Source organism: Charadrius vociferus, unplaced genomic scaffold, assembly GCF_000708025.1.
Source record: "Charadrius vociferus isolate BGI_N301 unplaced genomic scaffold, ASM70802v2 scaffold59, whole genome shotgun sequence".
In the NCBI taxonomy this organism is placed as follows: domain Eukaryota; kingdom Metazoa; phylum Chordata; class Aves; order Charadriiformes; family Charadriidae; genus Charadrius; species Charadrius vociferus.
This window is the reverse complement of record NW_009661371.1, coordinates 1,423,442-1,449,355: the sequence shown is the minus strand read 5'-3', so window position 1 is coordinate 1,449,355 and position 25,914 is coordinate 1,423,442. Positions and strand designations below refer to the sequence as shown.

At 39.6% G+C, this 25,914-nt stretch overlaps 1 protein-coding gene across 1 annotated transcript in view; it reads left to right on the top strand.

Annotated features, from left to right (window-relative positions):
* The window catches only part of FBXW7 (F-box and WD repeat domain containing 7, E3 ubiquitin protein ligase), a 106,371-nt gene extending 80,716 nt beyond the window's left edge, over positions 1 to 25,655 (top strand). Inside the window, 8 exon segments of the mRNA XM_009893682.1 lie at positions 6,490 to 6,624; positions 11,061 to 11,184; positions 12,828 to 12,964; positions 14,668 to 14,781; positions 17,877 to 18,058; positions 19,275 to 19,500; positions 23,842 to 24,052; positions 25,054 to 25,655. Coding sequence (XP_009891984.1) covers positions 6,490 to 6,624; positions 11,061 to 11,184; positions 12,828 to 12,964; positions 14,668 to 14,781; positions 17,877 to 18,058; positions 19,275 to 19,500; positions 23,842 to 24,052; positions 25,054 to 25,322 — 1,398 coding nt within the window. The 3' untranslated portion in view covers positions 25,323 to 25,655.
* Positions 25,656 to 25,914: the final 259 nt, after the last annotated feature.

Below are 25,914 nucleotides of genomic sequence, written 5' to 3'. Positions count from 1 at the left end.
CAGGCATTGTTTCAATTACTACAACAGGCGAAGATAGAAGAGCAATATTGGAGATACAGTAGCGAGCATGCAATTTTGCAGGCAGAAGCGTGCTTTTGGCTTGATTCATGCTGCCACATAATACCATTGATCTCAATCACTGTCAGTTCTGAACATTAAAATAATAATGTAGAACTCCTTCCTTCTTTAGTTTTACACATTTATAATCTGCTTAAAACAGTGGAAGTTTGGAATTGAGATATTCTTGTACACATCATTCAGTTTCTTAAAAATATTCACATTTAATTATTGTGGTGTATCTTTTTTGAGACTGTTCGTAGAATTATGTCTTTTTAACCACTAAGAATCATATTTGAAGGGTACTTTGTATATATGATAATGTGAGACTACATTGTATTTTAACATTTTGTAATGTTAAAGCCTTTGTACCAACAGGAGCTGTTTTGTTATCTACAATGCACAATGTTTATTTTCTCACATGGGATTGCTAGTTATCAATAGTTACATGTTTTTAAAAAAAAGATTATGAAAGGCTGAAATGTTTGAGAGAGCAGTGCAAACACGCTTGACAGTAAAAGCAATGTTATCACCTGTTTGGTCAGAATAAGGAAAAGAAGTCTGTAAACCCGTGGAAATTTTGCCTATAGTGAGGTTGTTATTATTTTAGGGTCCCAAATTTGGGGTTAGTAATGTAGAAATCATGCTTTTAATAAATACATAATTAGATACTTTTCAAAATACTTAGTTGCAGTACTAAATTCCTAAATGCTGATCTACACTCTTGAGAGAGAGAGAAAGAGGCCTCTCTCTCATAACTGGAGATCATCGAGTAGCACTTATTGATCACTTCTGTCACTGGTAGTTTTTACTGTTTTCACAAAAGGGAGTCCCTTGTTTTAGAACCAAAAGCTTTCAAAGTCACATAGCTGCATCTCAGTGCTGCATCTCCTTGGCTGATGCCAAGGTGCCTCATTTTCTGTGGGCTTATTTTCCACGTGAATTTTAGGACAGGGGCAAGTCTTAAACAGTCAAGTGATAAGCGCACATTCTCAAAGTAAGGGGAGCAGGCTCTGCCCAAATTAAACGGCACGTGTAGCATCACGCTTGCAATACGAAGTTTTTCCTGTACAGAAACAGAAAAGGGAGGGCTTTCCTTTATGTACTCTATGCTTGCTAAGCCTGCTGAATAGCGCTGTCTTATTTTATATGAAAATATATTTCCAATTAATTTTAAAGCTAAATTTCCAGGGGCACGTTAGTTGGACATAGGTACTCTTTCAAGGTAGCGCTGTCCTTTGGCATAGGAGCTGGCAGTAACAAGTGATACTCGGGTATTTTGAGGTCTCTCACCTGTACATTGGCCTTCAGTCGTTCTCCTGTGTTATCTTGTCAAACTAAAAAGCAAGACTTCTCTTCAAATATTAAGAAAATTTAAGATGGCCTTTAAGGTTTTTTCTTTCAAATTAATGTTGTAGATGTTACTGCTGCTGTTATGTTTGATAGTTGATCTAAGCCTTTCATTTTGAAAGTGACAAAAAACTAATGCAGAAAGGAGAAACAGTTGGAAGGGTAGTTGCACTTTCCTTTTAAAAATGAAGATGTTTACTGGTTTCAATGAAATGTTAGTCTGGAAAGAAAAATAGAACAGCATTTTGATAGGTTCAAACCATTTAATTTCTTAAAGGCCTATTTGTTCTGTTTTGCAGTGGCTCTTAGTTTCAGGTCTTTTTAATATCCACTGTAAGATTTTTAAAACTCGGGGCCCGAGTGTATCTTCACAAGATTTTTTTTCTTTTACAAGAAACTTAATTTTATTTGAACCAGGATATATTTTTAAAGTTACCAAATTGCTTGCCACAGGGGGGACAAAAAAAAAAACAGCTGCATGCAAAGTTCAGTCAAAGATGGTCCTGCTTTAAATATTAAGTTCTCTCTCTTCATTCTTCCTACTTCACATACTTAGTGTTGGGTTTTGTTTTAAGTAATGTGATAAAAAAAATTTGCATTTTCTTGGAGTGTTGATGTTGAAAAGTTGTTCCATCCACAGTATAGGCAATCACTTTGAGTAACTAGTGAATGCTATTATTTTACCTAAAATTGGAAGCATTTTTTTTTTGTCGGCAGTTTAGATAACTTCCAAAATGCTTTTGCCATTTCTGGCTCGCAAGAGTACTGATCCCTGCTTTTACATGCATAGTGGGCTAAGCCACCTTAATTCAAATTGCTTACCATTCTCTGCTTCTTATTCTTCCAAAGATGCTCATGAATGCCTAAATGCGCGACCGAGTAGTCCACCTCTTACGTGAAGTGAAGCAGGCGGGAAAGATTGTATCATAACCAGCGCTGCAGCATTTTCTGCTCTGTATCTTGTGGGACCGGGTCGAGGGCTTGGTGTTTCTGTGCAGCCCCTACGCACAGAACGGGGAAGATGCACATTACAACCACATCCCCTTTTGGCCATACCAGCATTATCGATTCGTTTCAGAGGAATAGTGCAGACTTGAAGCAGATCTCCTGACCGTCCCTATTTATTTCCCATGGGTTTGGGTCTCAGGGCAGTTTTGATAGGTACAAACTAGTCTCCTTTCAAAGAAACTCTACGTGAAGCCCATAGTGGGAACGTAGGGTTCCGAACCATTCGCTGTTCCTCTAGACAGGTTGACATCATGTGTGGTGCAGATGTTCAGCCCAGAGGACCAGGCTCGGTCTTAGAGATGGTTTAACGCGGGGGCATCAGCACCAGCTGCTCCCGAACCCCTCCTGTTGTGACAAACTACTTGCTGATGTCAGCGGTGTTTCTTTCAGTGGATTTTGCTTGTGTGCTATTTTTATCCAGACCAAGATACCTTTGCGGTGGAGGATGGCAGGGATCTCGGTAACTGATCCAAGAGTCAGGCAGAAGCAGGATCCAGAAGAGCCCTTTCTGCAGGTCTCTGTAACGACAGAACAGAACTCAGTAACAGAGCGCAGCACCCTGAAATTAAACCCTTTAAAAAATAGGTGTCCTAAATATACCTATAATAGGAAAACGATCTAATTGCTACAAACTGTAATTGTACAAATTGGAGCTAGCAGAGGAGAGCTGTGCGATAGAAAAGCATAGATCATGGAAGAGCAGAAGGTACAGAAACAGAAGATGGTGAAAAGATAGGTGGCAGGTCGGACAGGAGGGATGAGGTGGACGTTCTAGAAGCAGCAAAGCTGTTGTTTATACCGATTATAAAGCCGTTTTGCATGCCTGAAAAAGAAAAGACAGACATTTAAACATAATAGCAAAGGGGAAAACGAAGGGATAGTTTTCAGGTAGGTAGTGCCGTGGTCGCAGCAACTGCGTTACTGAGGGAGGGAATGGTATGAACCAGCCAAAAGGCCTTGGCTGACAAACCAACGCCTCCCTGGGGAAGAGGGAAGGAAGAGGGGGCATGCTTGGTTAGGCATCGCAAGTCATTCAGCGAGCAGTATCGGCAGTCCCTGCTGGCTTTCCAAGGGGTTGGTGAATGAATACCAGAGTTACCTTTTCTGGCAGAACCCTTGCCCATAACAAAAGCTATAAAGTTTTAATTTTACGTTAAAATTAAACTTAAGTTTTGAAGAGAAGGAAAACCAATTAAGGAAATGCATTTTAAAGATAAAGTATATTCTTTACAAGGTTCTGTAATTCGAAAGGGAATCACCTGGTAGAAATCCAAGGTGTCTGGACACTACACCACCGGTCTCAAACGTCTGTGGTCATCTACAACGTTTGAGACTTTGCAGACTGCTTGGCACGCATTTTCTTCATCTTTCTCTTCTGCGGCATTTGTTCACTGTTGTTTCTTATCAAAGCCCCAAACTTATTTCGTCCCCTCTCCGCTCAATGTGCTATACGCAAATTTTTTGCAAACGGATCAAGCTATGGAGCCCAGAAACAGTAATTTACTAGTCTTGCCTTCGTTAACTCAAACAGTTGTGTTCATCTGGCAAGGCTTCATCCCAATTTTCCATTGCAAACATTTCCCTCAGAGACTCCTTACCGACTGTAGCTGGAGGTTTGTTTGCTTAAGTGAAAGACTAAGGGGACAATGTCCTAGAGAAAACATTTTGTAGCAGCTGATTGCTTAAAAAGAGCCTCAGGAAGGCGCCCGTAGCCATCCTCTAACGATGAATGGACAGATGAAAGAGGGTACTATTTTTATTCATTAGCATCTCTTTCCCATTCTTGAATCTTCTCCCTTTTCTGTTCAGATCTGTATATTTTAAAACCAGAAATGTCTAAGTGTGAGAGAGTTAGAGATTAAGATAGCATACAGTGAAATTATTAATCAGCAACATGTTCATAACTGCTAGCAATGTTTGCCATGGCAAAAACTGATGCTCTTCAGGTTGAGTTGTTCTAGTTTAATAAATGTAGTTGCTTATAAATTAAGGGTAGACTGACCTTGGAAATTTATATTATAAGGAAGTAGCACAGGTATTCCATTTTTTTAATTCTCCTAAATTCAAACGTGGCTGACAGATGAGATTAAAGATTGCAAATGTTTGTACCTAACACCAGCAAAGCTCTGGGTTAATGAAACAAACAGCAGTTGGAAAGTTGGTGAGATAAACAGTTCTGCAGTGCGTGATTTATGGAGAGCTGCTCTGCCATGCAAATGTTTCTGTTGAAAGAAATGTAGAAGAAAAGCTGTTTATACCAGCACCGCTGCAATTTGTGCTGAGACATTCTTGTTTCTTTTCAATATTCTGAGGTACTGGATGTGAGACACGGAAACCCTCATCTCATGTGGTGACAATCGACATACACACATGGGGATGGGGAATATTTTCTTGCCGGCTTAGACCATTTTACCAATTGCCAACCGCGTGCAGAAAAGCTCAAGTCATAGCAACTTCCTTCCCCTCCCCAGTTGGGGTGGGCTGTCCAGTATCTGCCACACGTTTGCTGTAGAGCTAGAGCATGTCACCAGGGTGACCAAGGCGGCAGACACCGCCTGCGCCCGTCCCGGTAGGTGCTCACTCCGTAATTAAGGCAGCTTGAAGCTGCTTTCACCGCACTGATGGAATGGGGTCACCTGAAAGTCAGGTGGGTCATTGTGTGGGTAAATGATGCTTTTCTTGACATTCTAAGTAGTTTGACATTTTAATTAGGGAGAAATGATGCAACACAATGATCTTTCTACATGGAGTGAAGCTGGGTGTTTATCTGCTTTGTGTTCACTGTTAAAAGTTCCACCTTCTCCTTCACTTGCCCCATTGTTCTGCAGAAACTTGACAATACGCAAACGTCGTAGTGTTGCGGACACCAGAGTTAATTGTCAGATTCAAATCCAGAGAACAGAAACTTAGAGCATGAGTAATAAAGGTCCTGAGATACATGGCAGACTAATACAGAAATCTTAATTGTGAGGTATCTTGCCTTTTTTTTTAATTTCAGTTAGCCTCTTACCAAAACTGTGCTATCATTTGTATGTGCTAATTTACTTGTAAATGTCACTCTAGAAGATATTCAAGAATATGAATGTGAATCTGCTCTAAAAAACGGTGATGTCTCATTTTCTCTCCTCTCTAAGGCTTTATTTGTGCTCTAATTCTGTTGCTACATCAGTTAGCGGTGGCTATTGTTTTTTTCCTGTAGAAATTCTTCTTTTCTTTAAATTGTTTTCACGTAACAAATGAAAACCCTTTGATGAGCACAGATGAGTTTAAGATGTGTTTTTCAGATGTGGAGTATATTCAGTTATTTATTTATTTCTACAAATGATGCTGCTAATCTGCTATGCTCTCAGATGAGTGCCTTATTAAAATCTTCACGTTTTATGGTGCCCGTTAGTAAAAATGTGGAGTAAGAAAATTACCAATCAAAATTCCCTGTTTATTCAAGTGTAAATTGATACTTGCAAAATATACGTTGGTTTATAGCCAGGATTCTGAAATTACAGCATTGTCACTTAGGGACGTACTGTAGTAATAAGCAGGCAGTAAGCTAATGTGCTTTTAGAGAAAGTTTCTTTTCTTTCCTTTCCTCTCGTTTCATTTAAAGTTTTGGGTCTACGTGATGAAACACAAAGGTTGAAAGTTATCCTCTCACTTGAATGCACAATGGAGAAAGACACAGAGGGAGCGTGTTCTGTTGCAACCCCTTCATTGTCAGTAATATGTGTGTAGATTTCATCAACTTCAAAAGAAGCTTAATTAATTTAATTATTATTATTAAATATTATTATCTATTTAATTGCTAATCTGTATGTGTGTGTATAACAAATCCTTTCTTAGCTTATGAATCAATGTAGCAATTTTCAATATTTTGTGTTGATTAACTTCTCATTTTTGTGTAATTAACATGGGCATTTATCTTGTTGGCTTTTTATATGCTATTTAGATGCTCGCATATAGGTCGACAAGGAAACTTAACTTGCCTTTTTGGCAAAGCAGTGGCGCTTATAAACCAAACTAGTATATTAAACTAAGCTTATTCTTTTTTTTTTTTTTTTCTTCCTTTTTTCCTTGCAGAGCTGGAGTGGACCAGAGAAATTACTTGCTTTAGATGAACTGATTGATAGTTGTGAACCAACACAAGTAAAACACATGATGCAAGTGATAGAGCCCCAGTTTCAAAGAGACTTCATTTCCTTGCTCCCAAAAGAGGTGAGAAATACAGGTTAATACTGGACTGTGCAGTGCATCAGCTGCCACCTTTGAAAAACTTCCATGGTAATTATGACATTCAGTTTTGCCAACCTACTGATGTAAAATGATGTTAAAGAGGTCCACAATTCAGTACACTGCCATAACATGGCAGCTGTAATTTCAGATTAACATAGCTTTGTCTTTTGATAGGCATAAATGCCTTTAGATACCTGGAAATATGGATGATTCCTTCAAACACAATCCAAGTAGGTTTAAGAATACCTCTGTGCCTCAATTGTGCTGATTTTTTGAGAACTAATTCGGTTAGGGCACGCACACACAAAAATTTCCTCTGGATGCAATACCTTTCTGCACATTACTCTGTTAGTATAAGCATTCTCGTGTAATGCTTGAAGTGGTGGAGTTTTTGTGAACATGATATTTGAATTTATTTTAAACAAACTGAGCCCTAAAGTCTCTACCAAAAAAACCAAAAGTAAAACCAGAAAAGCACTTCTCACTAAGGATTAAGCCAAACCCTCATCAAGCAGATATCTTACAGTAAATCCTTTACTGCAAATCAGATCATGTTGTATGGGGTTAAAGAGAAACTAAGATTTACATTTCAGCGTGTGAGCTTTTCAGCACCTGTAACCAAATGCTGTCCACAGAAGAATAATTCTTGATGTCCTCACAGCTAGAACGTGAGGGTGGATGTGAAAGATTATAAACCCACTTTGCTACAGTTACTAAATTAATGGGTTTGAGTTTGTTTAGAAATGGTACTTCTGACCTTGATTGATTTAGGGAATTGGAAATTGTTCTGTTATTTGGAGTGGGGAGGAAGTTTTATTTCTTTCTTTTCCCAGATCTACTGCATGTTGGGTTTTCCATGTGAAAATTTTCATGAGGGCTGAAGTCTTTGCAAGCCTTCAGTTACTAACACATTATAAAACAAGTTCTTAAAAGATACTCTAGTGCTAGTGTTTGGTTGCTGTGTTTAACATGGTCTTATTACCTGAAGACTGTTCTGTACGCCGGTTTCTTGACATTTTTTCTGGTACATATATCCTATTTTTGAATACTTAGAGGTACAAGGCCCTTCTTTTCTTTTATATACTGTCATATCTTCACAAGTCAGGAAACAGCAGAGCCTTCCCTTGCTGGTTAGCATTTGTAAGGGTTGGAGGCAATTTATACAACGAATGTTAACTTGGTACACATGCCATGAGATGAGTATTTACAGAAGCTCTTCCTGTGGCAGCTGCCTTCATCAGTGGGCAGGACGCTGAGGGAGCAGAAGAGTTTAGTAAGGCCTCTGCGTGGCTGCCATGTTTCTAGAGAAGCTGCCCAAAGCAGCCTGAGGTCAGAGGCGGACCAAGAGTTTAGATTTTGAGAAGACAGAAGGTACTTGGCTACTTCTGCATCTATTAAATCTGGAAATCTAATACAGAATTTGGTAACAGCAACACAACTCAGTTGTCTGCGTGATTTAGTGGCAAAACTAATTCAAGTACAACCAGTGATCTGGTTATGCTGTAACTAATGATCATGGTATTATTTCAGTTTTAGCAATTTCTTCACAGAAAAGATACGGTATTTAGCTGTAAAAATTTCTTTCATATTTATGTTTCTTGACTCTGTTATAAGCTACTTATATTTAATTTGTTTGATTTATTTTTAGTGTTTGTTCTTGCCTCTTGAAACGAGAATATTGTCAAGCTCTTAGCTTCATGAAAGGCTGACTTCACCAGTGAGGCTGGCTTAAATAATTTTAGCTTCCTAACCCCCAGTCACTGTCACCAAAATTAACCGAGTTAAACAAAAAACCCCATTGAGTTAACTCCATCTCCTCTCCTTTGTGGAGATCGTTCTTCACCCAGGTCTCCTAAGTGACGCTGTCCCCGGCTGCTTACGCTGGCTGCAGTTGGGGGTGACGAACTGAGCTGTGGGGGGCACGAATAAGTTTTTAGGGTCAGTAATTCTGTACACAGGCTTCCCTATCAAAGCCAGCATCCTGTGAAAACACGCTCTCCCAAGTTGTCGCTCCGCATTAACATCTCTAGTTATCTCCAGTGCTGCTGGGTGCAATGCAGGGATCTTATTACCTAACCAGAACAAGAAGATGATTTGGACGGGGAGGGCTTTTCTTCAGAAATGTGTTCAGCAATGCAAAGGCAGTAACTTAATAACTGAAGAACCAAGAAGATGTTTGCTTTCCTCCTGAGCAGACGTGCAGTCAAACAGTTAATCTGAAATGAACGCTCCTGTTTTCTTGCCGAGACTTTAGAAATAATTATTGACATTACTTGTTAGTGAAAACCAGGTCTAGAAACCAACAGATTGGGAGTTTTGCAGAAGTCAGCCAAAGAAATTTTCTTGGTGCTGTGTGTGCAAGTGAAGAAAAGGCAAGAGACGCCTTTTTATTGCGTATTATTAACGCTGCAGCGGAGAGTAGTCACAGTTGAGTCAAAGGTCAGATCTTTGCTACCTGAAGTTTTCTTATAACTAGATCCATGAGCTGAGACAAAGGGACGTCATCTTTTATGCACTGCTAATCTTAAAGTCAACTGTGGGCTGTGTTGACCCTTGATGACTATTTAGATAAATATAGTCTAAAATAAATGTCACCCATATGTAACCTGGTTTGGAATCGGTTGGCTCGCAGGTTTTAATTAACACCATCTTAGCAAGCATCCATATCTGTGTAGATAGGACAAGTGATATTTAAACAAACTCTGCTGTCAGATAAGGAACATCCTGCAAAAATGGAAAGGGTCTCTTTCATGTTTGAGTCTTGCTGCATGCAGGACTCTCTGGTGCGTGTTAAGAAACAGCGCTTCTTAAATAATTTTACATACCAGGAAATAAGACAGAAAGTCTAAAAGGACGGGTACGGTTGTTGCTCTTGCAATAGAGCCCCTTAACACCAGCTCCTAAATGCTGACTCCCGGAGCAGGGACAGAAGGAAGATTCCTCAGCTTTATGGCCTGGGGTGCATACGGGATCTAATGCATAATTTAAGACACAGGTCCCTCAAACGTGGAGTCCTACGTGCTCAACGTGAGCTGCAGGTGATGACTTGCAAACAAGGTGTGTGTGCAGTCAAAATGCAAACCGTTCTGCCGTCCTGAATTTTTATTTCCTGCTCAGTCAGTGGCTGGGCTAGATTACTGAAAGTAAACGTTTCTCACATAATAAGGTCAAAAATCGGTTGAGGTCAGTAGCCTATGGTTATGACATCCTTACTGAATTTCAGTGTGTGCTGCTTTGAAGGGCAGATTCTATTTATATACATCATAATGCCAGCTAAAAATTTAATAAAAAAATCCTAAACGCAAAAAGATATGTCAAGCAGAAGTAAAAGTGGCTGATCTGATTTCCCCGACAACTTTTGCATCCTATTAGTTACTGACAAAGACCCCGCTGTTTCAGCCTATTAGTAGTTCTCTGCATCACTTTTTATCAATATTGTTCTTTCTGCAGAGTTTTTTAGCCATGGAAGGGACTTTCCTGCCTCTTACATTTTCTGTGAGTGGGGAGATGTATTGTTGCTGTTGAGTAGAAAAACTGTATTTGGTCATCATACCCTTAAGGATAGCTGTCCCTGTAGTCTGCATTTGCATAGATGGCTCTGTCCCTGCTTAAGACTTCAATACATCTGAAAATACTTGTGGGGATTTTAGGGGGTTTATCGTGGTCATTATATGGCTTAGCTCAGACAACTGAGGTCGGAATTTTCCCAGTAACCTTTAATTTTGTCACACGGAAAAGTTCTTCTGGTGCTCATTGGGATTACCTGTATATTTTTAGTAGCAAACTGTGTACACTATCGAAGTTACTTATTTCAGTCCTTCTGCAGCCCAGTCCATGCAGCTCCACTTAGGAGTGTGTTTTCGTTCTATTTGGGAAATGAGGGATACGTATGCTGCATTTCTACAGCTGCAGAGGGCTTTTGAACTCAAGCTCACGTAGCATTTACCTTTTCTGGATTCAGGCTTAGTGAGTGACGTTATTCATCGCAACAAACTTTCCTATTTGCTCACGTGATGAGTGTTGTATTTTCTAGTTAAACTCTCAAAATAACTTTTGGTGTACTTGTTAGCTAAAATGGCATAGACATAATTATTTTAGTAATAATTCTGTTAAGACATTCAAAGTATCGTGGATTACATTTTAAAAAAATAATAGTGAATTCAGCTGACATTACTCTCTTGCAAATACAAGAATAATTTCTGATGTGATCTGTATGGATTTAGTTACTTAAGATGATTGTTGTACTTTCATGCGCCCACTGGAATAAACGGTAGCTGTGTTAAGTGTCTGAGATTGTTTAATAATTTATTGTTTCAATTTTCTGTATATCAGCCCCCGATGTGTGATAATACTTGGAGTTACTTCGCTTTTCCTTTCAAAAGCACTGCAGAAAATACACTTTCTTTTCTTTTTTACAGCTGGCACTGTATGTGCTGTCATTCCTGGAACCCAGGGACCTTCTGCAGGCAGCCCAGACATGTCGTTACTGGAGAATTCTGGCTGAAGATAATCTTCTCTGGAGAGAGAAATGCAAAGAGGAGGGTAAGGCTGAGCAAAAAGATGGATGTAACGGTCAAAGTGTCGCTGTTGTAAAAAGTGCAGTTCATTTACATAATACGCTTAAAGTTTTACAAAGGCAGTTCGTGCAACTTTAAATTTACTGCTAGGGATGCTCTGAGCTATGTGGTACGTATCTCTGTTGAAAGCAGGAAGCAGAAATAATCCATGGAGTACTAGAAATGAAACTAGAGTTAAGTGTGAACATCGTCCTTATAAAGTATACTAGGTGTATGTTTTTAAAATAATTTTTTTTTTGCTTTTTAAGGATTATTTTTATTCAAAATACAACCAAAGCAAGTAAGAGCTGAGATGTAAAAATGATAGGGGTATGTATAGTCTTGCAGTTTGTAAATAACATGGAAGAAGAACTGTTTCAGCAGCCGAGTAGAAGGGATGCTGTAATTTCACATCATTTGTAGGAAAATGAACAGAGAAATGGCACACGGTAGGGGGAGAAGGCGCTGACTTGATCGCTTTGAGAGGGACACACAGTCCATAAACCACATGGCTATCGCCTGCTCACGCCAAATCAGGTAGATACAGTGGCTCAGCAGTAATATGAATGGGCAAAAAAAGGCTGTCAGGAAAGGAGCCACATATTTGAGCAGATGAAGAATGCAAGCTTTTATTTTTAAGGAGAATTATATGAACAAGGAGTCTGTGCTGGGGGACAGATCACGTGCATATGATCCCAGAGCAGTATTTGGCTTGGACATGGGCAAACACAGGGACCTGTCCAGGCTGCCTCAGAGCATGGAGACAAGAACTTGTGAGAGGTGGAGGCAAAGGCTTTAGAAAACATGGCAGTATGTGAGTGTAGCTGGCTATTTGTAAAGGCACCTAAATGAATTAGTCTTCTTTTACAATGGAAACCAGGTGTCTAACCTCTTAAATCTTAAAGCAGGGGTGAAATCCACATACTGGCAAGAGACGAGACTCTTGCTAGTAATGAGATGCGGTGGAGAGAGGAGAGGGATGGGTGAGAGAATAGTAAAAAAAAAAAAGAAAAAGCTGCATGTGTAGTAGCAAGGCTAAAACAAAGCACTACCACTCAAGTGTCAATTCAGAAAGGGCAAAGCTATACTTAAATTCCAGCCAGGAGAGGACAATGCCAAAAGCACACAGCCTTTCACATCACATCAAGAAGTGAATTAAGAGCTCACCAATATCAAGAGTCACAGTGAGCTTAAAGGTAATGAGGATGTGTGACCAGAGAGGAGGACAGCGGATGGAAAGGTTTACTTTTTGAAGGATTCCAAAATGAGCGTATGAGTGGTTATGGAGTTTGCTGGACGATACCCATTCGAAAAAGGCAAACTGCTGCTACACTCTCAGAAAGGGGGGTTCCGAACAAGTTAGCAGGTTGCCAGCAAGGACTGATGAACGAGAGCGTTTTCAGCCGTGATTACTGTAATGACTGTGCTTATATGACAAGGAAAGTAGTATTGAGAGCTGAGGAGCGGGACAGTGTCGCACACAGTGCAAATATTGGCACGCGGGAGGTTGTTACGTCAATGCGGTATTTAATGTCAGAGGTCACTGTAAAGGTTTGGGAGGGAGAGAAGTTGTTTTATGTGGGGTGGCCTCATCTCTCCCCCTCCCCCCTTTTTTAAAATTTGTTTTAGGGATTGATGAACCGTTACATATCAAGAGGAGGAAAGTAATAAAACCAGGCTTTATACACAGTCCGTGGAAAAGCGCCTACATTAGACAACACAGGATTGATACCAACTGGCGGCGAGGAGAACTTAAATCGCCTAAGGTAAGTTTCTGAGCTGTGTGCATGCTGCCATGAACAAAGCAGGATCAACTCGTAGCGTTGGTTTTTCTTTTTCCTTGGCCAAGGCAGACTAGCCATGCACAAAAAGCAATGTATTGTTACAGAAAAAAATAATTTGCGTTTTACCTTACCCTGGGTTTAAATTAATTTCTGAGCGCACCATATTAGCAAATCAAAACGTGATTCTTCAGACAGCAGAATACTTTCAGTGCTGTTCTAAAAATTTCTGTACAGTTTTGTGAATGCCTATAAATACGCCAGTCTCTTTTGAAACAGAAAATCTCAGAAACTTGATTGAAAATACTTCTATTTAAAATTAAACATGCAGACACATAAATAATATATATAAATACATATATATGTGTATGGATTTGTAGAGCTGGGCCATGTTGCAACGTAAAAAATACTCCACAACTCTTCTGTGATCATTTCATGCTTTATTTTTATACATATTCTTCTAAATTGAGCAGCACAAGACAATAACTTCATTCCATGCTAAGATTTAAAAAAAAAAACAAACCACAAAACCTAAAATTCTTTAATGCCATTGATACATTTTTATATCTTTTCCACTATGAAGATGTGAAGCTATACTTAACCTTTTGTAAAACAAAATAGCAACTGTCTAATCAAACCTCATATTGAACAAGCAGTCAGAAATATGAAGGAAAATTATATTCATAGCTTTTTAAGGCAATTTGCCTGTTTTCCTGATTACTGTTCAACAAAATAATGAAAACAAGAACAAAAAAATGCCCATGGAAAACCTATGGCTATATCCTGCTGTTTCCTTGGCCGTGACTTATGTACATCTCTGGCAACGGCTCTGTTATTTCTTGCCTTGATACGCCACATCAAGTTATCTTGGAATTATTATTAAAATTACAGCCTCAGGCATTATCCAAATGCCCATTTCATTTCAATGAACATCTTGAAAAGTGTTCAGATATCTTAAATAAAAAATTTCCTCATCCTGTGTATTCTGATGAGGATTTTTTTACTGTATTGCCGTAATATACACTGAATTGTCATTTCTCCCAAACCAAGCATTGAAAATCCCACTTCTATAAAGCAACATTCCAATCCACATTTCCACCACATTAAATTACCGCTTTTGTTTGTATTTAATTGAGTTAACGGTTTTCCAGTTTTTGACTTGGGTGCTGCCTGGCATTTCATAGATTAAAGTGCTTGGCTGGTAAGGAAAAAAAAAATACAGTCAGCCTTGACCACTAAAATGCAAATATGCAGCAAATAATACAACCACATGCTTGTTGTTTGAGATTGAAACAACTCTGAAAAGATAAAAAGTCCGAGCAAAAAAACATCAACTGAAAAATAAAGCTATGGCGTAACTGCAGAGGAATTGAGCAGTGTCCAGTTACTAATTTAGCCTACTTTTTCCTGGTACTCTGATTTTTCCTGGTACTTTTCGGAGGCTTACAGTAACCGTAGTGAGCTTGCTAAGCAATGCAGTATCACTCCATGGAAGAAGGCAAATACCTTCTTTGGTCCCAGCTGGTGGTAAATTAGACTTGACACGCGGGCTTAAGGGGCCTTATTATTATTGGAGCAACTCTAGCATTTTGTAATTTATGAATCAGAAGAGCACTTTGTTTCTCCTGCTTCTGTCTAATCTCCTGTGTTAAATTGTGACTGTCCGTTTTTACGTTCTTTATCGCCAGGTGCTCAAAGGCCATGATGACCACGTGATCACATGCCTTCAGTTCTGCGGGAACCGAATAGTGAGCGGCTCTGATGACAACACACTAAAAGTGTGGTCAGCGGTTACAGGCAAGGTAAGGCGGTTATTTTGCTGAATTTCTTAGGAAATGAGTGACAGGTTGAGCACTGGTATGTCAAAAATGCTGCTGCGCCATCAGACCGTGCTGCAGAGCGGTCTTCAGTGCCGTCTGGTGCAAGAATTGGAAAAATATACCAGTAAACATTTGGGTCGTCTTTTCCTACACAGAACTAGTCTAGTTCCAAAAAGTCACCTTGCTGTGAAATTGCAATGCTGCTCATGTTACCATTGGCATATATCCGCGTTCTCTTGGCAATTCTGCTATTCTTGTGGAGTCGTTTGTGACATGGATTTGAAAGAATTTGGACAGATACGTTACTTTATCTTCCTTAAAGCTTAATTTAGCCTGCTTTTAGCCCTCTGGATCTCCCTTTCTCACTTGTCTTCTAGCATTCTTTCTGTTGTTTTCAAGTTATCGAAACGGGGCGTTCATTTTACTGGCTCTGATTTCAAATACAGAATTTGTTTTCTTTCTAAGCTACTATATTGCTGAGCCACCAAAAAAAAAAAAAGGTAACTTGCTTTAGGTTTAAATATTTCCTATTAAATTAGATCCAGCTCAGGCAGGAATTTAATAAGCTTCAATAATTTAATTTTGGCTTGGAGAAGCAAAACAATATGTGCAATCAAAAAGACAGTACTGAACATTTCACTCACGTTAGAACATCACAGCTACTCAGCGCATAGATTTTTTTTGTTTTAAGGTGACTGACCACACTGCAAGGATATAGAAAAGGCCTCAGGGAAACAGTACTGTTTCCTTCTCGACTAGCATTGTGTGTACTTAGCTTTGGTTTAATGATATAGTTCTGTGAACAACAGGACAGCTATTGAGGATAACATGTTTAAGATGTAAAAGGTATCCACTTTATAAGGTTGAAGCTGAATGTATTAAGCATTTGTGTTTGCATGCCTAGATGATCCTTGACGGGACTGTAAATACTACTGTGGGGAAGAATAAAAAGTAAGAGCAATAGGCAGCCTCACCCTCCTGCTGTTGGCTTCCCTACAACAAAGTGTCTAATGAACCAACCCGTACTGAAATTTACATTTTCTTAATTGCAAAAGGCAGCCTAAACTCAAATGAAAAATACTTCCTTTGTACCTACCACCCTTTCAGAAGCAAAATGTTCCTTTAAATATATAACTGATCATAGTAGCATGACTTAACAATCACGTTCCGTAATTTTTTGAAAGTAATTACAGATCTTAGTGTGACTATTTACCCCGAACCTTTAAGAGAGCCAAAAATGGTATATGAAAGATGGAAGAGTGCTGTATCAGCCCTCATGCTCACTGATGCTGAAGGATTAATAAAATAAAAAAACCCTAAAGGTTGGTTTGTGCAAATGAACATGACTAAATAATCCCCTTGACAGATGTAAAGCCCAAAATAAGGATTCTGTGTTCTTACTGCTTTAGAAGGATGACTTCTTAAAATATGAGCAAATCGGTTGAAATTGAAAAAAAAAATGGGACCTGTAAAAGTGAGTAACAGCTAGGAACTGAAAAAGATGGATTTGATAGCAGTGAATTGAGCTAGGAGCCAGGAATTGCAGAACACTGGTAAAAAATGTTAAAGAACAGGAAATCTATGTACAGCAAAAAAGCAAGACATTTTGAGGGATGTTAGAAAGAACAGGATATTAATAACAGAAATTAGTATACTATCACTGATGCAGAAAAAATATTTATTTTGGGAGAAAATTCATGTGATGGAAATGCAGCATGCAGTGATAACAGAACACTTATTTCAGCGGAAACTCACAAGGATGTTAAACAACAGCTATCAAAGTTATGTTTGTTGTTATTACAGTTGATCCAGATAATCTGTATTTGATGATTTTTTTCTAAAGTAACCTGTGGGGTAAAATTGGTGTTTTTTCAAAAGGTATGAGCACAAGGAGAAGATCCAAAGGATGGCCAGAAAGCTAAAATGTGTCAATATTTAAATAGCGTAAACTGCAAGACTGGGTATTTAGGATACATTAGCTCAGGTAAAAAATATTGGACTACATCAAGAGGAGTCAACTAACAGTTCAAGGAAGGCCACGGAAACTAACGCCACTTAGCATTAGATTACAGAAAAAGAGATCATCAAACTGTCTTGACCTCTTTTCTGGTGCACTTACAGGTTTGACTGATAAAAATAATAGTGCAGAAATAGATGGCTACGTGCAGTGCAAGCCTGTATCCCCATGACACAACTGAAGAAAAAAGAGCAATGCAAAAATCAACATGGCACATATTTAAATGGGTTAGAAAGCGGGTAATTATAGAGAACATGTTGTTAATGTGAATGCAGAATCTTCACGGAGTATCTTTCTAGAGGGGTCTTGCAAGGATCTCTTCTTGTCTGTGCTAATTAGCACTCAGTGCTGCCTGGTGAGAAGCATATATAGTCATTACTTGTAAGGAATACAGGCTGAGAGACGGAGACGAGTCATTGTTCCAGAGTGACGGAGGTTTTATAGAAGTAGGTGTGAGCAAACACTGTCTCCACACGGTGAGAAATCATGTCGTGCATTTGGGATCAAAGAAGGTAGGCTGTGCTTCTGTAGTGTGGGATTCTCCTGGGCAACAGTAAAGTCTGAAAAAGGTTTGAAACGTTATTTTGCAGTATTGATGCTGTAGCTGCAGCCTAAAGAATGCCGTGTTTCTTGGATAAACAAACAGAAAAGTAAAATAAGACTATATGGTTTATAGTGGTAAAACTACTCAGTGAATGCTCTCTCCAGTTCTAACACTTAGGCTTCAAAAAGCTATTGGAAAACCTGCTGTGACTCAGAAAAATGCCAGGAAAATGACTCAAGGCTGCAAAACATGCCCTGTATTGAGAAATTTGGAAAGACGGTTTGGTTTATCAAGGGGAAGATTGTAGGGAGAATTCCTTATAGCGGAAGTACCAACAACAGTGAGAGAAATGTGATGAGTATTTTCTAAAAGGTGGGATTTTTTTTAGTTAAATCATAAAGCAGTCTCCAGGGACATTCTGGCTCTTGCTCTGAGAGGCTACTCTTACCTCCTAGATTACTTAAGTTTCCATTCAGCTCTGTCAAAGGGGTAACTAAGCAAAATACTTCTTTTCAGTGTTTGAGAACACTGGTTGGGCACACAGGCGGAGTCTGGTCGTCGCAGATGAGGGACAATATCATCATCAGTGGATCCACAGACCGAACGTTGAAAGTCTGGAACGCTGAGACCGGGGAATGCATACACACCTTGTACGGACACACCTCCACCGTGCGGTGCATGCATCTCCACGAGAAAAGGTAAGGCTTTGTCCAAAGCTACAGCCACAGGTGGGCTTGTAATTTACACTTGTGTTCACAGAACACGCCTGTTAAACTTGGGTACCTCATCCAACATGGAGTGAAATACAAACCAGGCAAAGCATTCGCACTGAACTACCTAAATCAACAAAGGGGAGCAGATGAGTAATCGGAGCAAAAGCATAAGAGTACTAATTAAAGAACAGAAAATTGAGTCATGTACTTTATAAAGTCACATTCTATGTTATTTTAAAACATTCTTTGTTACGCTGTGATCCGGTCTTCCACACTCTGAGTAATTTCTCAGGGAAGTTATGGCTGCCCCATCCCTGGAGGTGTTCAAGGCCAGGCTGGATGGGGCTTTGAGCAACCTGGTCTGGTGGGAGGTGTCCCTGCCCACGGCAGGGGGGTTGGAACTAGATGAGCTTTAAAGTCTCTTCCAACCCAAACCGTTCTATGATTTGTCTATGCCACAAACTTTACTCATTTTACAGAATGACTTTTTAAGTATTGTCACTGCAGTACTTTATGAAAATTTTAACGGATTATATCATAATTTCTGTAATAGTAAACCATGTCTTGATTCAACCAACAAACATTGTTGAAGCTCTTTTACTTGGCTGTGGTATGGAGCTGTTGACAGGGTGCCTGTTGGTTGCATTTCTTCTTTTTAGAACAATGATGAGGCTTTTCTTTATCAGTGCCATTAATATTAATTCCTTCTCATTTCTGTTCTTGCCTAAAAAAGCTTTTAAAAGTATAAACTTCAAAAAAAACAGCAACTGTTACTTAACTAAAAGTAAAACTTCTAAATTTCTTCTTTGGTTAGTTGTTATACATAGTTAACTCGATCATTAAAACAGAATGCTCATAGCGCTGGCTTGAGCTCAGCATATTCCTACGCTTTCATAGCTAGATAGAACAGTCCACTTAATTTCTCATGGCCTCGTTTTCCTGTTCAGGAATGAAGTACCTTTTTAAGTACTGGTTGCTAATTATTTCAAATAGACGGATCCTGAGGAGGCAAGGAAGAAAAACACTCAAGTCGTTTGCAACCCTAATAAAATGTCATGCAAACCAGATCTTTGGCGGCTAGTGGACTAATGCTATCTAATGTCCCAAATTAAAACTCCTAACGGATTTATACACGAGTCTAATTGTTCTAATACTTCTATGTCCAACGCTAAGTACAGGAGGGGTTTTCTTGTTCCTCCAGAGTGGTCAGTGGTTCTCGAGATGCTACACTGCGAGTTTGGGACATAGAGACGGGCCAGTGTTTACACGTTCTTATGGGCCACGTAGCTGCAGTTCGGTGCGTTCAGTATGACGGCAGAAGGGTTGTAAGTGGTGCATATGATTTTATGGTCAAAGTGTGGGATCCAGAGACAGAGACCTGTCTGCACACGCTGCAAGGGCATACTAACAGAGTCTACTCATTACAGGTATGTGATTTTCATCTGCTACTTTAGTTTCCTTAAGTAACATTTAAAGTCAGTTTATTTCACCTTGTTTATTAAATTGTGGGTACCTACTCCAGAATTATACAGGCCACAAGAATATAAATGCAGCTGTGATAGTCCCGTCTTTCATTTTGTTACACTAGTTATATGTTGTCTTAATTTAGAGACTGAGATTTTTTTTAGAGGTGATTTTTATTTTTTTTTAAAGCACCCAGTACAATAAAGACCAAGTACCTACGCCAGCAAGTTAAGTAGTTTTCTGGGTTGTTGGGTTGTTTGGTTGGGTTTGGGTTTTTTTTTAAAAAAAATCTTGTATGCATTTTGGAGCTACGGTTTTGGTTTCCCCAAATAAATTCTAATGTTACTATTTTAAATAAATCACATGATCTAGTAATTGAAAATGCACCAAAACCCCCATTGGATTAATGTTCTGAATTATGCAGATCTGTCTATCCTTACTTTGTAGTCTCATCTTCGGTTCCAAACTGTAATTCACAGTAAGGCTGAACCAAACATTTTAATGTTCCAATGTAAATCTCCAGCCTTCTACTTCCTCTTCTCTGAGCAGAGGCCAGATCTACAACTGTGAGGCTTTGTCAACAGAGACGTGTTACCGTAGATGCAGGTTATTACGGTACCGCGCTGTGGCGTGGCTCTATTGCCTACCAGTCACCCCACTGCTCATCAGAACTGTGCTGGCAAAGATACACATAGACCTCATGTCGTCTCTTCTTACCTGTACCAACCCAAAAGATCATCTTGTTCTTTCATAGAGCCAAAGCATCACTTCCAGGCGTTGAAAGGCAAAAGAAATTAATTTCATGCTTGTGCCTGTTCTCACCACAATCTGGCAGGACTTGAAAAAGAAATTAACAAAGACAGTTCAAAATCGGAAAATTGCATTCGGCATGTAACTACTGTGGTTTATGGCTCAGAAAGTGAAGCTCAGTGCTAGAGACATTTTTCATAAAGTGTATCTTTCATAAGGTGCATCTCACCACAATAGATTAAATATGAACAAAATACCTAATTGGTTTCCTTCCCCAAAATATGTAGTAAAATTTATCACAAATCTCCAGCCCTTCTCTTATATTCATCTGCTGAGGAGTATTCTCCAGACAAGCAGCAAGCAAGTTAAAAATGCTGTACTACCTACCTATCTTTTAAAAATATTCTTTCACCAAGGGCCGTTTGGGAACAGTATGTGTTACTCTGCCTTATCTTCACCAGTGGCTCTTGGTTTGGCCTATGAATATTCATGTTTTGCTCTGACAGTGTAGTAATAATGGCTCAAATAATTGGGTTATGTTACACACGCCAGTACTATTTACACCCCGTAAATGGAACTTGGTATTCTAAAACAAATTTCTAGGGTGCAGGAGGCTACAGGTGCTTACAGTTTTAGCACAGAAAGTGTCTTCAAAATTGCATGGTGAGCTCCTGCCCTTTGGCTTGAAACAGCCCCAAACAGCAGAACTCCCATAAATAGAATAAACAGGCTGAATAACCAGCCTGTCCTCCCTGTCCCCACACCGTGGCAGGTTCTGTTGTGCCTCAGTGTTTCCCCATTTGTAGACCTCCTAACATTTTCCAGAGATCCTTAGGCAGCAGTTAACTACTGACCAGGTTGTGTTTTCTTACTCTTTCTTAGCTGCCTTTGAAGTAATCCACAGATTCCCAGGGTTCACGGATAACAGCTTACCCACTGATCCAAACCGTTGTCTGTTTGACTATAGCAATTATCAGAGTGAAGTTCTTCTTGATGCGCAGCCTTAAAGCTCTCTTTCTGAATACCTTATGTACACGGAATACAATTAATTTGTTGGGAAGGGGGCAAAGAATTCAAAAGTTGTTACAGCAATCTGATTTAGTTCTGTTTAGGGAAGAAAGACATTCTGTAGTGTTTCCATCCAACAAGTCTGCTGGGCTACTTAGCACTCCTCGTCCTTTTATCTGAACTCAGATTTGTTCACATCTTCTTCTGAAAGCAGGATGCCCAAAACAGGATGCAAAATTCCAGTCAAAGTCTTATCAATGCTTACTAGAAGTGAAAAGTTATTTTATATGCCTTATATAGCATACCCCTATTTCAGATCCCAGAGTGTCTTTTTTTTTTATAGTATATTTTCACCAGAAATGCAATGTATACAGCAGCTAAGCAGTCTGTATGTGCCAGTCGCTGTCTACACTCTTTTGAACCTAGGTGCCATGCTCAACCATGTTTGATCGTAGAGATCTAAGATGTTTGTTTTCTGCAGGTTTTATAAAAAGAAGCAGTCTCAGATAGTTGAGTTCCCCTAATTGGGTTCTTTCTTCACCATTATTAGACACCAGTCAGTCCACACGGACAAGTAGTGTGGGATTGCCCTAGCTGTAACAAAGACTCCTGCCCAGCCATCATTCTCCCAGGCTGCAGCTGTACCTTCATTGATTCCCTGCCAAGCTCAGATCTCCACAGATCTCCACAATTTTCTCTTGACTTTTACGCTCTTTGCTTTGGGCCGGGTCTACCATTTCAAATGTCACTCAAATCATAACGAAAATACTAAAATGCCAGACACCTCCCTTCCCCACCACCCCACCCCCACACCGAATTCTTTCTGATATCTCTAATAATGCTGTGAACAGAGTTGTGAACAGGATAGCATCCCTACGTCACATTCGCCTCCCTTTTTATGAAAATGCAACTGAGACATCTGCTGTTTCACGTGGCTTTGTACTCTGTCACAGAAAAAAAAAAATCATGCTGGTTAAGATCATTGTCCCACAAATCTGTTTGCTGCTACTTACCACATTGCTAAGGGCTTACAACCACACTCATTATTTGTGAGTACCTTCTGGAAATGGAAGTTAGGCTGATCGATCCATAATTCCCCATCTCCCATCACCATCCACTTCAATAAAGAAAGGAATTGTATTTGCCATCTGAAACCTTGTGTGTCTTCCATGAGTTCTCAAAAGATAGCAGCAGATGTCTCTGAGATTGTCTTAAAACAACTTGCCTTATGCGGGTTTTTTTTCCCCATTCTAGCAAAAGCTTGTACTCGGTTGTCAGTGGTGTTAGTGCTGTGAGCCTACACTCAGATGGCTGAGGACTGAAGCAAAAAAAAAAGTTAAATAGCTGGCCTCACTTGTGTTTCCTTCCCACTGAGCATAAATGAGCTTTTTTATTTTGGCCTTCCTCTTGTTTTTTTTTTTTTTTCTTTTTTTTATAGAATAGTGTTTTATCATCCTTAACGGCTCTTGCTAGTTTTATCTTGTTTTGTGTCCTGCCTTTCTGATTTTGTCCCAGTGTGCTCTTTTAAACACATCTATTGATCTAGTTTCTACTTTTTGTACAATTCCTTGTACTTTAGCCAAGTGGGTCTTGATAATTTACTACACTTCCTATCTTTCCTTCACACAAGGATAGTTTGTGTCTTTAAGAAAGTGCCAACTCTCCTGAACTCTTCTTCCCCTCAGAGAATAGATACATAAAAACCTCATGGGAAGGAAGTCTCAATTTATTGAAGTATTCCTCCTTGAAGCCCACTGGTTTTATTCTACTGCTCTTTTTCCTTCCTTTTTTGAGAATTCTGGACTCTTATGTCATTGTCACCATCACTCAAGCTACTTTCCACCTTTATATTCTCTACATGTTCAGTCGTTCTGGTCAAAAGTGTCTCCTCTCTTAGCTGATTTCTCTCCATGTTCATGTTCTGCATATTTTTATATATGTGCCTAGAAAATCCAAAAATTTGGATATCCTTGTTAGCCCATATGCTTTTACCAACAATAACTAGGAAGTTAAAGTTCCTTACTGAACACAGTTACGATGATAAAATGGCTAAACCCAGCGTTTTTCAATTACATCCCTTCCATTTTCCTGTTTTGGCTTCTGTGTGGATGATTCTGGATTAGGGTTGTTACCCATCTCCAGCTTCAGGTGCTTCTGCCTTGTGAAAAGCAGGTTTGGCTTGTTAACGTCTGTATCAGGAAAACTACATTCTCCTCCTATTGTACACTGCAGTATAGTCAGGATTCTGTTGTGTTGAAAAGAGTTGTATTACATTTAAAAGAGGAATGGTTCAGAGTCTTTCTCCTTGAACCATGTACCTCATAGCCCATGTCTGCAATAGGAAATTCCACTGACCACGAATCACCTGCTCTGATATCAAAAGTGGCCACATCTCTGTTTAGGCTGAGTTCTTACTTTGCGGCTTCTGAATATGTATAGTATATGTATAGTTGCATTGAGTGAATTGAATGCTTAATAGCTTTCTTCATACAGAGCATTGCAAGATCCTAATAAAATTGTTTGTAATAGATTTACCTTTCTTGTAGTTTGATGGTATCCATGTGGTGAGTGGATCTCTTGACACTTCCATCCGAGTTTGGGATGTGGAGACAGGCAACTGCATTCACACGCTAACAGGCCACCAGTCTCTCACAAGTGGAATGGAACTCAAGGACAATATCCTCGTGTCTGGGAAGGCCGATTCTACCGTCAAAATCTGGGACATTAAAACAGGACAATGTTTACAGACATTGCAAGGTGAGCTTAAACGACAGTAAAATCAAACTGCCTGCAGTAATCTATGCTGCGGATTCTATATAAAAACCCATACAATGAAAGGCACGGGCCGCTTACAACTTAAATATTTTTCTGATGACAGCTGTATGATCTTTCTCTGAATTAGAAGAACAAAATGTATTTAATGTAATCTATTCAAATCACTTGCCTATTACGAAAGGCAGATGGTGTGGACTGATAGCAATTTGCTACGGGTATATTAGCCTAATAAGCCACAGAAATATGTAGGAAATGACATCTCAAAACAGTCAGTCAACGTATTTATTTAGGGGTCACTTGGATGTTTCAAAGCCTACTGATTAATTGGATCGGGAGGCAAAGTACACTGTCTGTTGCAATAAATCAAGAGAAATGAGTGGAAGATGTTTTCTTTAATTCAGTAAGAAGAAAGATTTCCTTTTCTGTTCTGACAGTTGCCACTCAGGCATCGTGCACACCAACGCATTTTTTTGTTTCCCCCCACAGAAAAGGTCTTATATCGTTCCCATATAACATACGCAGCATTGCTGGCTGGAGCAGAAAATTAAATTTCCTTGTAAAGCAGACTGCTGTTTTAACAGTATATATTTATATGTCAATATATAACTCTCAATATTTACTGATAGAGTAATCTCATAATAACACTTCAAAGGGACTTGGAGATAAACGCTTACAGCAGTCACCTCATTCTGGATGGTTAAGTTCATTTTCGCGAATGTCCAAGTGCACGCTTGCCCTGCTGTTTGCATACAACAAAACGAGATCACTGTAATAAAGAAGGAAATACTGGGGGATTTTTCTGTACCTGCATTGCCTTTTGGAAAGCACAGTGAGGCTTCTGTACCTTTTAACGCACAAAAACCGAGTTAACCCTTCTAGGTAGAAAGAGCTGTATGCAAATAGCTAGGCATTTATCTTATACGCAGTGCTGTCTGACGTGGCTTTCTAATTACAAATCAAAACGTTTTGGTTTACTGTTACAGGTCCCAACAAGCATCAGAGTGCTGTGACCTGTTTACAGTTCAACAAGAACTTTGTAATTACCAGCTCAGACGATGGGACTGTAAAACTTTGGGACTTGAAAACAGGTGAATTTATCCGAAATCTAGTCACATTGGAGAGCGGGGGAAGTGGAGGCGTCGTGTGGCGGATCAGAGCTTCTAACACAAAGCTAGTGTGCGCGGTTGGGAGCCGCAACGGGACTGAGGAAACAAAGCTGCTGGTGTTGGACTTTGACGTCGATATGAAGTGACGGGCAGAAAGATGAATTTGTCCAAACGTGTAGACGATGTTCTCCTTTCCCTCCCCCTGAAAAAAAAAAGAAAAAAAAGAAAAAGGAAAAAAATCCCTTGTCCTTGGTGGTGCAGGATGTTGGCTTGGGGCAACAGATCCTAAAGACCTACAGACTACGAAGGAGAAGACAAAGATGACAAACTGTAACTGACAAGAGAGGCATTTGCTGTCTCCTCACATAAAAAGGCTTCACTTTTGACCGGGGCAGCTTTGCAAAAATACGACTTTCGAAATGAAACCAGGTGCAATTATTTCTTTACTTTCCTCCAACTGCTCCTTGAGCGATTTGGAGGTGAAAAAAAAAAAATATTGTTACAGGTATTGTTACCACAAAGATCTTGAAAGAAGCTGCACAGGCGAGCCTGCTCGTGCACCCCTGGGCCACCCTGGGTCCCAGCAGCCCCTCCGAGCAACGCGCTCTCCCTTCGCCCTGCTCTGAGCAGGGGGTTGGACCGGACAACCTCCAGCGGTCCCGTCCAACCTCTACGAGCAGTCACTGGTTGACTTTGAAAAACTAGAGAGCATCTGCAATGAAAAAAAAACCAAACAAA